The 13,420-nt window shown below is 45.5% G+C and overlaps 1 protein-coding gene across 1 annotated transcript in view; it reads left to right on the top strand.

The window, feature by feature from the left end:
* The window catches only part of MAML1 (mastermind like transcriptional coactivator 1), a 166,071-nt gene that overhangs the window by 88,335 nt on the left and 64,316 nt on the right, over window positions 1–13,420 (top strand). The window contains exon 4 of the mRNA XM_069654103.1: window positions 10,319–10,436. Within this exon, the coding sequence (XP_069510204.1) occupies window positions 10,319–10,436 (118 nt within the window). The remainder of the gene's footprint in view (window positions 1–10,318; window positions 10,437–13,420) is intronic.

The following is a 13,420-nucleotide window of genomic DNA, read 5'->3' as shown; positions in this document are numbered from 1 at the left end:
TGGCATCACTTTCCGGGGGGGGGGGGTCGTGCACTTGAGCTGGGTCCTCGCCTTTCTCGCCACCGCTGCCGACAACACTGAGTCAGTAGTTGGTTGGGAGGAGAGACACTTGGGGGTAGCCTCTGGGGCCTTGAATTTTTTCTCCAGACAACCTTTTATCGTCGGTTCTGAGAAAGGATGGCGCATGGTCTGTAACCCCTCCTGCCACACATGATCCAGGATGGGTACTGAAAACACTGACCACCTCCTCTTTCCCATGTGGTTGAAAAGAAAACTGTCCTTTTTCTCCTCTTCCTGGGCCAGCCCGAATTCTGTACAAGCCTTGGCCATCATGGGGGGAAGATGGCTGAGTCGGGGTTTCTAATTCCGCTTCAGACTCCCAGGTTGGATCCCTGGAGGGGGAAAGCGAGACATCCGATAAGGCTCTACTGTCCGAGTCCGAATCGATCAGCTCTCCTTCCTCGTGGCGTGGAGCCGAGAGGTCTCCACCCGCAGGCACTGCCGTGGGGGTTGACGGAGGTGGCCGACGAGACGGGCCCGGGTCGTTGATGGCCGACCTAGCCGGAGTTGTTTGAGGTAGTCTCTCGTCCAGTGTCTTCAGCAACGTTTGCAACGTGGATAAGACCTCCAGCGACAAGAGTGACTGCAGATTGAGAAGAGTGGGTAGAACCCAGAATGCTCCCGGTGAGAGGCCTGGTAATCCCTCGTAACCCGAGGTTTGCAGGGCCAGCTACTCTCACATCCTCATCTCCAGAGGACACCGACAAGGCCTCTTGCTGCAGTAGTGTTTCTGGCAAAACTGGGTCGTATACCTCAGGTTGCCAGGCCTCTTGCGGGATCTCCGTCGACGAAGCTAAAGCTGGCCCCATCGTCGTCATTACCATCTGCGGTCCAAGAACGGTTGAGACCACTTGTGTCAGTGGCAGAGAAGTGGTCCTTGCAGGATCCTCCGATGACTGCCCTGCCGTCGACGACGGTGGTGGTCGTGCAGGTCCTTGAGGCGTTCCCGCCTTTTCCGAACTCGACCTACGCTTCTCTGCATCTCGACTCGAGGTCGATCTATGATGATCGCCCAAGGAGGATTTTGATTTTTCTTGTCTGTCTGTCTTCGTCGAAGATGAGGATGATGAGGCTTTCTTCGACGAAGACTCCTTAGAATGGCTTCCCGATGATTCCTTCTCCGCCGGTCGTAATTTCTTCACCGGGGGTTCTGACTATGTCGAGCAGCACCGGGCCCCTGAAGATTTTGACACTGAGGCCACGCTGCGCGTGGAGCCCACCTCCAAAGGCGGGTATGCCCCCGCTCCATTGTTTAACCATGCCACAAGTCTTCGACTTCGTTCTTTGAGTCTTCTGGGAGAAGCCCTTACATATGTCGCACTTGTCTGCCGAATGATGAGGGTGTAGACAATATATGCAATCCATATGTCCATCCCCCTCGTACACCACCTTCAACCCGCACGTAGCGCACGGGCGTAACAGTGCTTTCCCTGACATTGGGAGAAAACTCCAAGCACAACCTAGACAAAATAGTAGACTACACGAGGTGCTCCCACTACTTTGGAGACGGTTGAAATCTGAAGGGAGCCGCGGGGGTGGGGTATTTATACCGCTACGTCCTAGTCGGGCATGCGTGCGCGGCCCCAAAATGACATAGATGGGACACAAAAGTGTTGAAGGTTTTCCTACGGGAAATGGCTTTATAAGCGTACCGAGGGTTCCCAGTCTGTCGACGGGGAATATTCTAAGCATGTGAATCCATGAAAGATCCAATGCTGGAGAATGAGATATTCTCCTTCACCTTGACACAGTGCCTCGTCCACCAAAGTTTCAAAAATCTTCACCAGCGTTGCTACTAGAGGGTCAAAAATATTTTTTCTTGGAGATCTAGTCCAGTGTATTATACCATGTACTACTTTGGAAACATGAAAGCTGGGAACATCAGAGCAATTTTAGATCGTAAACAGTCTGTTCTCCCAAATTCTGGTGAACATGTGCACCACAACCCTGAGCCGCTTCTACTCCCGAAAAATAGGCAAATATATTCCTAAAAATGAAAAATAGGGTACACAAATACTCTACAAAAATTGGGACACCGATTAAGGCCATTTTCACTCTGTTTTCACTCAGCTTCATGAGTACAATTGGCCCAGTAGGAGTGCCACAGGAGGAAACCCTATTAATGCTTGATCTAAAGGTAAACGTGTATCTTTCAATGTTCATGAATAACTAGGTACAAAGAAATGTATTATCAAAAATATATTAATTTTTTGAGTAAAAACACGTTACACTCCCATGGTCAATGGGACTTCTGTTTTACTCCCTAAAAAAAACATTTTACTCTTAAAGTGTGTAGAATACTCACTTCAAAATCTAACATAAGGGGCATATGTGTACATTTTGCGCAATGAAATCTTGCAGACGCACCATTTAATTTCCCCTTTTTCATTTAGCAGGTTGGCAGCAGTTATTTGTGAATTCTCTGCCTCGTTCCTCCAGTAGATGGCAGTCAAGCAATTTTAGGCACATACCATCTTTATCAGACAGCACGGCCAAGTCGGAGTTGTCTGTCTGGGCTGCTGAGTGGTGCAATTGGGGCTTTCGCGCATAACACACCTTTACTCCTTGAGCTCTTGACGAGGACCACAAGCTCATGCATTGCAGCAGCAAGGGGTCGGTCGATGCACAGTCTTTGTCTGAGCTCACTCAGGCAATGGCACCGCGTCAGAACTCATGATGCGATTTTACTTTAATCATTTTGTATGCCTTGATAATGGGACTAAGAGGCTAGGGTAGGCCTCGTATTGCTTGCAAGAACACATGATGGAATGCATTAAATGTGTTTAAACCGGTTTAAACGGCAATCGCTTGTTGCCTTCATATGCTAAATAAACTGTTTTGTTATAATCTGTGAGTGCGACCTATCGTGATCAATACAAAAGAACAGTGTTACTATAATTTGTGCTTAAGAGATGTTTAAAAACACATGAAAGTTGAGCTTCCCGGGTAGAGGCCATTCACTCTATTACGAACTTGTCTTTAAAATCATCCTGTCCTCCTCCCGCAAGTATTCATGACTGAGCTGTGGCCTGACCTTCATTGCTGCCAGCACCACTTTGAAATCAGAGGTACAGACAGCTCAGAGTCTGATAAGGTGCAGGACGTTGTCACAATAACTAGTTGCCACACCATGCCAAACTAAGGATGGAGAGAAAACCCTAAAACATCAGTGTCTCGCTTAGACTGGTATTTAGATGTGCCCTAGAGCAACATGTCTGCAATAGCGAATTTTATTCTTAGAATACGGTAATTTCAGTGCACAGCTAACTGCACAGACGGGGGCGACATAGATGTACTTGTGTTAAACTGTGGGCAGTATTGGAAATATATGAATTCAAGGGCAAGCCAATGAGTTGTCCAAGCAGTAACTTTTGTGTTGGCAGATTACTTTTTTTAATTGTGGTTTAGTTTATAAAAACCTTTCACAAATAATTAAAAAATTTAACAATGACCTAATCTAAATACAACAATTTAAGTACGTTCAATTTACACAAGTGTTTCTTACAAACGCTAGTGCAGTCTGACGTGATGCAATACTATACCAAAATTGATCTGTATACAAATAAAAAACCTTGAGATAGAAATGTCCACAGCCAACAGTGCCTCACAGATGGCAATACCACACAGTTGACCACTAGATGTTTGAGGGTCTGTTAGTTTTACCAAATTGACAAACTCGATCCAGTTTTGGCACCACTGACTTCCTTAGTTGAGAACAGATTCAACCGGAACCTACTCAAATCTTAATCACGAAAAGGATGACGCAGCAGATGAGTCGAAATCTCAGAAGGATAGTAGGAAAATAAGTAGAATAGGAATTGGCGCTACTCCAGGTGTGGTGAGGGGGACAGTCACTGTGGATAGTACCATTCAGTAAAAACATATCCCATTTCTCCATTATACCACAAATACATTAGCCTCGGGATCTAGCTTGGATAAAAGTCCCAGAGTGCATATTAATATAGTGAGAAGCAGTCAAACATTCACTTGTTAAAGTCCCCCACAACAATAATATAATCCATTGCAGACATACATTGCTCCACTGGCACTTTCACAGGATGAATAGCTATTAACTAGGAGGCAATAAAAAGTTTTCTTCAGGTTAATAATATGCACATTTAGTTTAACTGCTAAAATATCTGAACTGAAAGTCGCACATTTCTCTGCAAATAACCCAATATTATTACGACTATCACAAAGGATGACACCATACAGTCTTCCCAAATGCCCTGTCCGCTCTGGGGGAGCAAATAATAATAAAACCATCCCAAATGGGGATATCTACCAGCCATGTCTCTTGGAGACAAATTATGGAAAAACTATCTTTAAGCCAGGCTAAGTGAGATAGCCGCAAATGTGAGAAACCCATAGTGTTCCAAGAGGCAAAGTGCAGCAAAAGTTCCAAACTACCTCAGTTTGGCTGGGTTTGATAAGATTTATGTAAATGAAGCACAGCCTCAATATGCAACCAGTCAATTGTCTTTTGGAGACCGATGCATTGGGTGGCGGTTCCACACAACGATCTGCTATCGGTAGCCACCTTAATAGTTAACAGATTCCAATGATATATCAGATCTATGGCAGGAATTTGCTGCTTTTTTGGTCCCCAAACACTAGTTAAATGATCAGACCCTAAGCAGAGGAAAATATCATAGCCCAGCATTAAAAAAAGAAGCCTAATCAAGAACCAAGGATTTCACCAACTTGAAGAAAAACTAGAACTTCACTAAATCAGTACGATGGTCAGAAATGAACTAAATTTGTAAAATATCCTTTGAATCAATGGCACAAGGACTGGGCATTTCATAAAGTAGAGAATACGTTTTTCTCTATTCAAAGGTGTATCCAGATCATTGTTAAATGGCCTCTCTAAAAATAGAACAGCGGAATAAACATTATCAAAGGTCTCTAAGCAAACTAAGGCCACTTCCCATTTGCCCCGGAATAATGTTAAAGTATTCTACATACCGCCACCATCTTCTTTTGAAACGTCCGACTTCATAGAATGGGCCTCAATCAAGCCGGGTAAGGAGCCCACCAGCTTCAAACCCTCACCCGCAAGCCTCCCTTTCAAAACCCCAGAGCCCTGCCCATATCTAGAGCTAAGGTTAGATAACCGTTTCTTGCTATTGTCTTCTAATGTCGGAAAAATAGGTGAAGCAGGGGGTGCGGTTGGGAGGAGCTTCACTAGTCACCATACCAACAGTGGCCGAATAGGGGACACTGCCACAATTGTTTTTCCAAAGTCTATACATGTAGTAGCCGGGAACACACATTCTACATTGTAATGTTCAGTCAAAATGCTGAAATTCAGGAGTAACCCTTCTGGTACGGGATCGGACAGCTGTGGTTTTAGAAAGTGCAATCAAGTTAGCCCCCTTAGCTTGAATGTTGTCTCCTTTGCTGCATGCTTTCCTCTTTACAGGAGCTACCATGCTCCTTGAAGGCTCCCCACCGACCTAGAAATGTGAAGCCCAGGTAGCTCAGGTATAGATTCATCCGGAACTTCATTTATACAGGATAAAGAGAGCTTCAAAGTCCGTAAGAATGTTCACGACCCAGTGTTAACGTTACAATTTTTATTTATAATATTTTAAAGAGAATGTATACTGCACGTTCATAATACCTGCATGCTCAGGTGGAACCTGTGGCCTGGTTCTACTGGAGTTTCCAGGTCTCCTTGCTAGACTGGAATTATAATTGTTTTTATAATGTGCTTTATACCAATGAGTGGTTTTTAAGCGTGGGATCGGGATTCAAACCTGTTCGTCTTGTTTCCAAGATGAACTCGTAGCTATCTGTCCTCCCCTGGTATGCTCGATGGTCTACTTGCGCCGACGATCCAGCCATTAGACTCCTCACTGTGGAATAAGCTCTATGGTCCGCCCGATTTTAAACTTGGGTCATTTACAACAACAATGGGGGAAATCCGGCAATCTCAAACATGGCAATTCTTTGGCAGTAGTGACTACACTCCTTCTCGCATCTGATCACTCCTTAGTCATCGCGAAAATACAGCCTTAAAAAAATGTCAATTTTGATAATAGTTGGAAGGGTGTATGCTCCTGTGATTTAAAGTCATCCCTTATTATCTCATAAAGCTTCACCAAAGCAGTTGAAGCGAAGTTTAGAGTGTGCATAGCCGAGCTAGACTCCTACATGTAATCAGTATTTAATGATGCTGCACGACCAGTGGGCCCTTGGCGAGGAGTAGGTTGGTAAGAAAATCTGGGCTCTTATCTTTGAATTTTCAGAGGCTTACAATGAAGGTGAATGAGATGGACAAGAGTCCCCTATAGCCAGATAGATTGAAGCATCAGAAGACTCAGAGGTGCCAAACATGGGTTCGGAGCCAGTACAACTGATTCTCTGATCGTATATCCACTGCCTCCAATATTGATATGCCACCGAAAACGATGAATCCCTCAGTAATACAAGGTTGCAGTGGAAAGCATGATGGCAGTGCTTCTTACGACATGTTGGTCGTTGAGCACGCATCAGTAATCATGGCACTCGCCAATACCTGGCACTTTGATGTCTTCCTGGGCAGCCAAGGCAGCATCCACTGCCGCGCCTAAAAAGGCATCCGGTAGAGCAGTCCACTCCGGTATTGCTCTATTGTGGGGTTTATATGCATACATTGAGAGATCACAAATGGAGTGAAGTAACAGTACTTGGGAAGGAAACAGTGATGTTTGGGAATAAGTCACGGACTGCAGCACTCTGGTTGCACTCCGTGTGGTGCTCCGCGCACTGTTTAAAAACATTTTTTTTTAATAGCTATGGCACAGTGAGCAAGATATAATCCTGGTGTTGCCTCTAAAGGTTCCTCCCATGATACACGGTAAAAAGTGGGATGGTACCACTGACTCCAACATCTCCGGAACACAGTAAGATTGACAGTCCACAGCTTCCATCATGTACCAAACACCAGAAACACTGCAGCACTAGGGACACACACTGCCAGCTTTGCACTTGTGTCTTAATATTGATTAATGCTTCCATCCAGCGTTAATTGTGTACGGTCTTGTCAAATGGTTAATTACATCAAGCACAGATGCAGCCTGTTCCCCTTCTATAAAGGAGAGGGGAGGGCACCGTTTGAAGGATTTGGGCACTGGAAGCTGCAATGTGGAGAAAGATGGAGAGCAGAGCTCTGAATTCTTCAAGGGGGAGAACCATGACCTATTAACTAGTCCAACTTCCACCTTTTTTGAAATCCAAGTACTCTGAAAGAAGAAAATGGCATTGGAATGGGTGAGAGGGCTGGGCAGGTATTGTGGAAAATAACTGGTCAGGTATTGTGATCAGTTGCCACAACGGTTGTATGTTGGTGTACGTTGCCCGATCCCATGTACTAAAACCGTTTTGCATCGTCTTGCTGTGACTTCATGATTTCCAAAGTCACTTCCTGTGGCGTGGGCATTCCATATGCTAATTAGTCCTCCATTTATTTCTTTAGGATTTCTGCCCTGAGCATATCCTATTTATATAGGTCTTACTGGATTGAATAAGTCTATCGGTATCTGCCCCGGAAATGCTGAACCCAAAGCAGCACAATGAGGTTGAGGCCCCCCTGTGGCAGGTGATTTAGTGGAACTCTTTGATACACTGGCGCATTCTGGGGGTGATATACAACTGTTTTGTTTCTAATGTTTTCTATGCCCTGCTATGCACACTTTGGATTGACTCTCGCATACATTAAAATGGAGAAACTATTTTTACTCTCTTGAAAATTGCATTTACGCTCCAATTACAAAAATAGGGAGTAAACTACTTTCACTTCAAAATATCTGGAGCATTGCTGCCTCCACCCTCTCTCTCATACACCATTCACTCTTAGTTTCACTTTTAAATCCATCCCACGGTTGCTTCCTCTCCTCCATGCCCCTACCTTTCGGTCTTGTCTCTTATCCTACACCCGTTGGCTTCAGCTGTCGTCCGCTGACAGTTTCCCACTGCCTCACTCTTCTACCCATCTGTCCATTTCCTTTTCCTCTCCCATTTTCACTCCCACTCTTCTCCTGCAATGTCTATTAGTCATTCCCTGTGCCCATGTCTTTCTGTCATTGCATCTCCCTGCATGTTGCACTCTGTGCCCCATCACTTTGTGCACATCTGTGCATCATCTCTCTCCCGTTCTGTGGCCTTTCGCTGTTATCAAATGCATCTTTGTGTGCCCATTTTTAGGAAAGTTTTCTTTTTTTTAGCAACTTTCCTTACATTTCTATGGACACCTAAACGTGTTGCTTTTGTTTTTGAACTCTGTCCTGACCTTTTACAGTGAAATTGTCTTCAGTTTCACTACCCTGTACACTGAAATGGGGTTATTTTGTACGACCCGAGCCAACACTCGGCGATTTTTGTTTACTTTGGATGTGCCTAAAAAAAAAAACAAGTTGGTGGGAGCAGTTGCATTTTGACTACTTTGTAAAATGCTTTTCTTTGGCCCTACCGTGTTTACCGCATTTGGCTAATAACTGTGCCGCAAGGATTTTGATTGTTCTTTTGGCGATCTTGTTCTGTGACCTGTGTTTGTGTGTTCCCAGGAAGTGGGCTGGGACCCTCTGGTCCCAATCTACATACTGGTGGTACCTGAATGTCTGCTGTGCATGTTTGCATGATACCCACAGTGGTCCCTGATTGGAACGCTGCTTGTGTGAGTGAATGAGGTAGATCTTGCCATTGGAGAGCTGAGCCTGAACACTCGCCTTTCTTTGCATAAGACAAGTCCTACAACCATCCCCAGAGATCCTGGAAGAAATCCTGCAAGAAGTATCCTGCATTGCTGAACACTAGTGAAGAGACGCACAGAAGACCCGTCAGAAGGAGGTCTGGCGACCAACTTTTGCTGCTGTCCTGGATGAACCCTGTCTGGCTAGAGATCTTTAGAAGTCCTTCGTTGGAGCTTCTACCTTGAGAGTGAAGGAAACATCCATTCCAGACATTTGCTTGGTGTCCTGTGAACCAGAGCCTTCGGAAGTGCCCCTGAGCTAATCTGTGGCTGACCAGTTTGAGGGTTGGGCTACTGCGCTGCAGACTTCGCCGTTCTGCGTTTTTTAGCCCAGAGAGAGGTCACCTCTGCAAAATGTCAGTGTTCCAACAGCCATGGGAGGCCGAGATACGAGGCTGACTTGACCGTGACAACTGTCCTCTCCTGTCGCCCTGCAACGGTGGCAATCGCCAGAAACTGCTTACCCACGTCCAGTCGTGTGCTTAGGAAGCCTGCACCCAAGTGAGCTGTATTCTTTAACTGGAACACTTTGAACCAGCATCTGTGGCTGACCTGGGATTCACTCGAACCTGCAACTCCTGGGCACTGAGGTCCAGAAGAAATGGCGGGAAACGCAACCTCTGATGACCTGCCAGGTCCCAAGAGAAACCAGAGTACGGTGGGTGGGTGAGTTGTACTTACCTCAACCCCACATTTCCCCTTTTAAAGGTTTGCTAACTTTGAAACTTTTATAATAGTTTGACTTTGCCATTGCTTGCTTGTGCAAGCACTCTGAAATCTGGAGACAGTTTTATTCATTAGAATAGACACTTAATTGACACTTGGAACTATATTCCCGTCCGTAAGACCCTCCTCCTAACTTTTTCATGCCTTGCAAAGCTATCTTGAACTTTCAGGGCACACGACCATAGCCAACCTGGGGTTGGACTTCTAAAGTTAGGGTTGTTACTCTTATGAACTGCCATTACAATTCTATCCATACTTTCCTTTCAATATTGTGGGTTGGTGGTATTGTGGTTTTATTGGGATGTATGTTAAAAAATGTAGTGCCAATAGATCTAATTAGAACATTTTGTAACTCAAATCTTTTTATGTCCCGCCATGCATGTAATGCATGCGAGGGGCACCCTGCAGCCCATAATACCGAACTAGGCGAGCGGGGGGACACACCCACAAACCTTGTTTCTTTTTCTTTTTTGGGATTCAGTGTTTTTCAACCATGCCGAGTGCAGTCTTTTTTTTTTTCTGCCTTTTTGTGAAAACCTGTTTTTATTGCCCTTGCTAATGGGATTTTATATATGTATTTTATTAGTGGAGTGATATTACTACCTGCATATAGTAATTTTTAGTGTTGGCTAGAAAATTTCGACTCTCCAATACCCACCCTACCACACCACAGCTTCGGCCTTCAGGGAATTAAATAACTATTCCATTTTGTTTTGGCTTGGTGTTAGCAGGTCTAAATATTGGGATATTTGCTGTTCTGTGGTTGTGACATTATCTTCCATTTGATTGTACTTACAGGAGAAGCAACGTCACCAGCAAGAGCAGCAGCTGCAGCGGCACCTCACCCGGCCTCCTCCTCAATACCAGGACCAGTCACAAAACTCGTACCAGCAGCAGCAAGTTGGACAATTCACAGGTATGGCGGACAAACCAATATAAACATGCTTTTTTACTTCCTACCGCCAGCATTTATCTGATCCCTTTAAACAGCATGGTGTGGGGGTGTTGAGTGACTTCAATTAGAAACGTCGAGGTCAGGATCATATACGTGACTAAAGAATTGAAATGTGTCATACTGTGCAGGCTCCTTTTAATCTTACTGTTACTTTTTAAATGTTTTTTTGTGTGTATACAGTTGCACTTCTTCCATGGTAATGGTTAAGATGGATTTCTACAATCTGGCCTGGTGGACAGATTTTAGGAGCCTAGCCTAGTTATAGTGAGCAGGGTAACTGGGGGGTTAAGCAAAACCCAATCAAAGTAGCATAGGCGAGTAGTCCAGGCTATTCTCACGAGTGTGGTCGGGGGTGTACAGAGTCCACACATGAAGCACACAATAATTCAATTTAGACAGGAAAGTACACAAATGCTCTTATAGGTACCAAAACGCACACTAAGAAATGAAATAAGCATGTAGTGATATCACACAATACTCCATTATCAAACCTATATAGAGTCATCTTTAGGTTCTTAGGAATGCATTCGATTAATTGGACAACAACAAAGAAAGTAAATGGTGATGCAGTGGAAGGAAACCAGTTCACAAGAATAATGCCCTAACTTTAGAAGTCCAATCCTTGTGATGTGTAGCAGGCTTTGTGCCTGAGCCACAAAGCCTCTTCTTAGGAGGAGGGGGTGGGGACTGATGTAGGAAGAGGAGTTGTGGTGGTGATCCCGAAGATATTTCAACATAGTTAGAGGGATGTCAAATTTTATATTCCTTTCTTTGAAATAGAAGTGTTTAAATGACTATCTGACTATCAAAAAAGTGATGGAACGGAATAACCAAAGTTTATCAAGTCACGTCAATCAGAAGTTTATTCTAAAGAGAACAGGGGGAGGTTAATGCGTTGCAATTGCTTACCTCCGGTGACTCCCAATTTTCACAGATGACTAAATGTGTCAGCTGGAGGTAGGTTTGCCTGCCGTTGGTTCCATTGAGAGGTGCCCAGGAGCTGCGAGTGCAAGGATTTTTCTGGTCGGTTCCAGGAGCAGAGGACAACCCTTTGCGAAGAAGGAAGGCAGAAGGCACTGATGCAGACCTCTCCAGGACACACTTCACCAGATGGGGGAAGGAGAATGGCTACCACACACAGGAGACATCCGGTGCCTTTCCAGCTACGGTTGGAGATCTTCCAGATCAGGATCCATTGAGGTTTTGGATGCTGAAATTCAGCAGAAAGGAGACTTACCCCACAAGCTGGCGACCACCAAAGTTCTGATGAAGGCCGATGTCGAATCTACTGAGGTATCCCACTGGAGGGCTAGTTAGTCCACCGGGTGGTCCGGGACACTTGTGATGGCTCAGGACAGATGGATCCTCAGAATGCTTCGTGACTGGTTGGTCTTGGTCCCACCGGTCCAAGGGTTGAAGCACCGCTCGGGGCCTTCACAGATCAGGAGTCCGGCATGGCTTCACCGGGCAAAATGCAGGAAGAGGATGCTGGTCTTCTTCAGGAGACGTCAACTGATCTTCAGTTGGATGCTCTTGTACACAGGATACTTTGTTCCAATGCTGATCTCAAATGGCTGCTCGTAAATCCTGGCTGGAAGCAAGTACAAGCCCACATGTATCTGCACCATTAAACAGCTAGCAGTGCTCCAATGAGGGACCACTGGGTTTCACTCATGTCTCACACCCCAGACGGTCCCACCCACTTCCTGAGCGCCACACACTCACACGCACGCTTTCCCAGGCGAGTGCATGACCTTATATGGGATTTCCTAACCAGGCAGGAAGACCAAACAATAAAATGGGCAAAGAAAAAGCAAAAATGTAATTGCACAGCCATTTTAGGGCATTAGCCACGTTTAGTAGTCAAACGCGAATGGGCACACAAAAAATATTTCAAAAATGGTGAATAGGTAATTGCTGCCACCAGCTTGTCTTTAGGCACATATTAAATATATTTTATTTATAGCATGCCTATACACGTGTTTCAAGGAACGACGAGGCAGGGGAGGGGACAAGGGCGGACAAGACAACAGTCTTACTAGGCCCAGTGACATTTAGATCACGCAAGTGCAGGGGAGAGGAAAGCGGAAAAGTGCTGGGGGGGAGGGGAGGAGGAACAAGTGCTGGACATACAAACAAAACATTGAAAAAAGTGGCGAGCAGGTGGCAGCGCAGGGTTAAGTGCAGATAGCAAGTGTTAGTGCAGGTAGAGGGACTGTAGGGTTGTAAATACAGCCCCAAGTGCAGGGTTGCCAGGAGGCAGAGCAGGTGTGGAACTGGGAGAGCAGGGTCCTGGGCCTGTGGTTCGGAGGGTAACCAGACAGATCAGCAGGGAAGAGGAAGGCAGAAGCAAAGGGGGAAAGTCTTGTGCTGCTTCCAGAACCGGAGATGGTTCTGCTCAAGTTTCAGGGAGGGTGTTCCAGAGGGAGGCGCCAGCCGAAGAGAGAGATCTGCCCCCAGCTCTTTGCTTGGAAAAGCAACTGACCCTCAAGGAGTTGGAGGGGCGAAGAGCTCGAGTAGGAAGATACTTCAGAGGAGAAAGCTCAAGGTATTTTGGTCCCAGGCCCCAGAAGGCCTCGTGGGCAATGTAAAGGGTCTTGAACTTGATCCTTGCAGCCACCGGGAGCCAATGGAGAGATTTCAGTGCTGGAGAGATCCGATCCCTGGGCTTGAGGCCAAGTACAAGTCTCGCAGTCCTGTTCTGGATGAGTTGCAGAGGACGGAGAGTAGAGGAGTGTAAAAGACTAGGGTGATACAAATTTGTATCCCCACTGAACTGCATTGTAAGATGCTGTGTGCGCTGTTAAAAAGTTAACAAAAGGTAAAAATACAAAAGGGAAGCTTCCCCATGACAAAATGAGCAAAAGGCCCAGGGAGTGAAGCTAAAGGCTTCACTTCACTGTAAAAAGCCAGGACAGGGTCAAAAACAAAATGTTTGAGAGTCC

Source organism: Ambystoma mexicanum, chromosome 3q, assembly GCF_040938575.1.
Source record: "Ambystoma mexicanum isolate Mex_15411 chromosome 3q, UKY_AmexF1_1, whole genome shotgun sequence".
Classification (NCBI taxonomy): Eukaryota; Metazoa; Chordata; class Amphibia; order Caudata; family Ambystomatidae; genus Ambystoma; species Ambystoma mexicanum.
The sequence above is the reverse complement of the archived record's forward strand: the minus strand, read 5'-3'. Positions and strand labels throughout refer to the sequence as shown.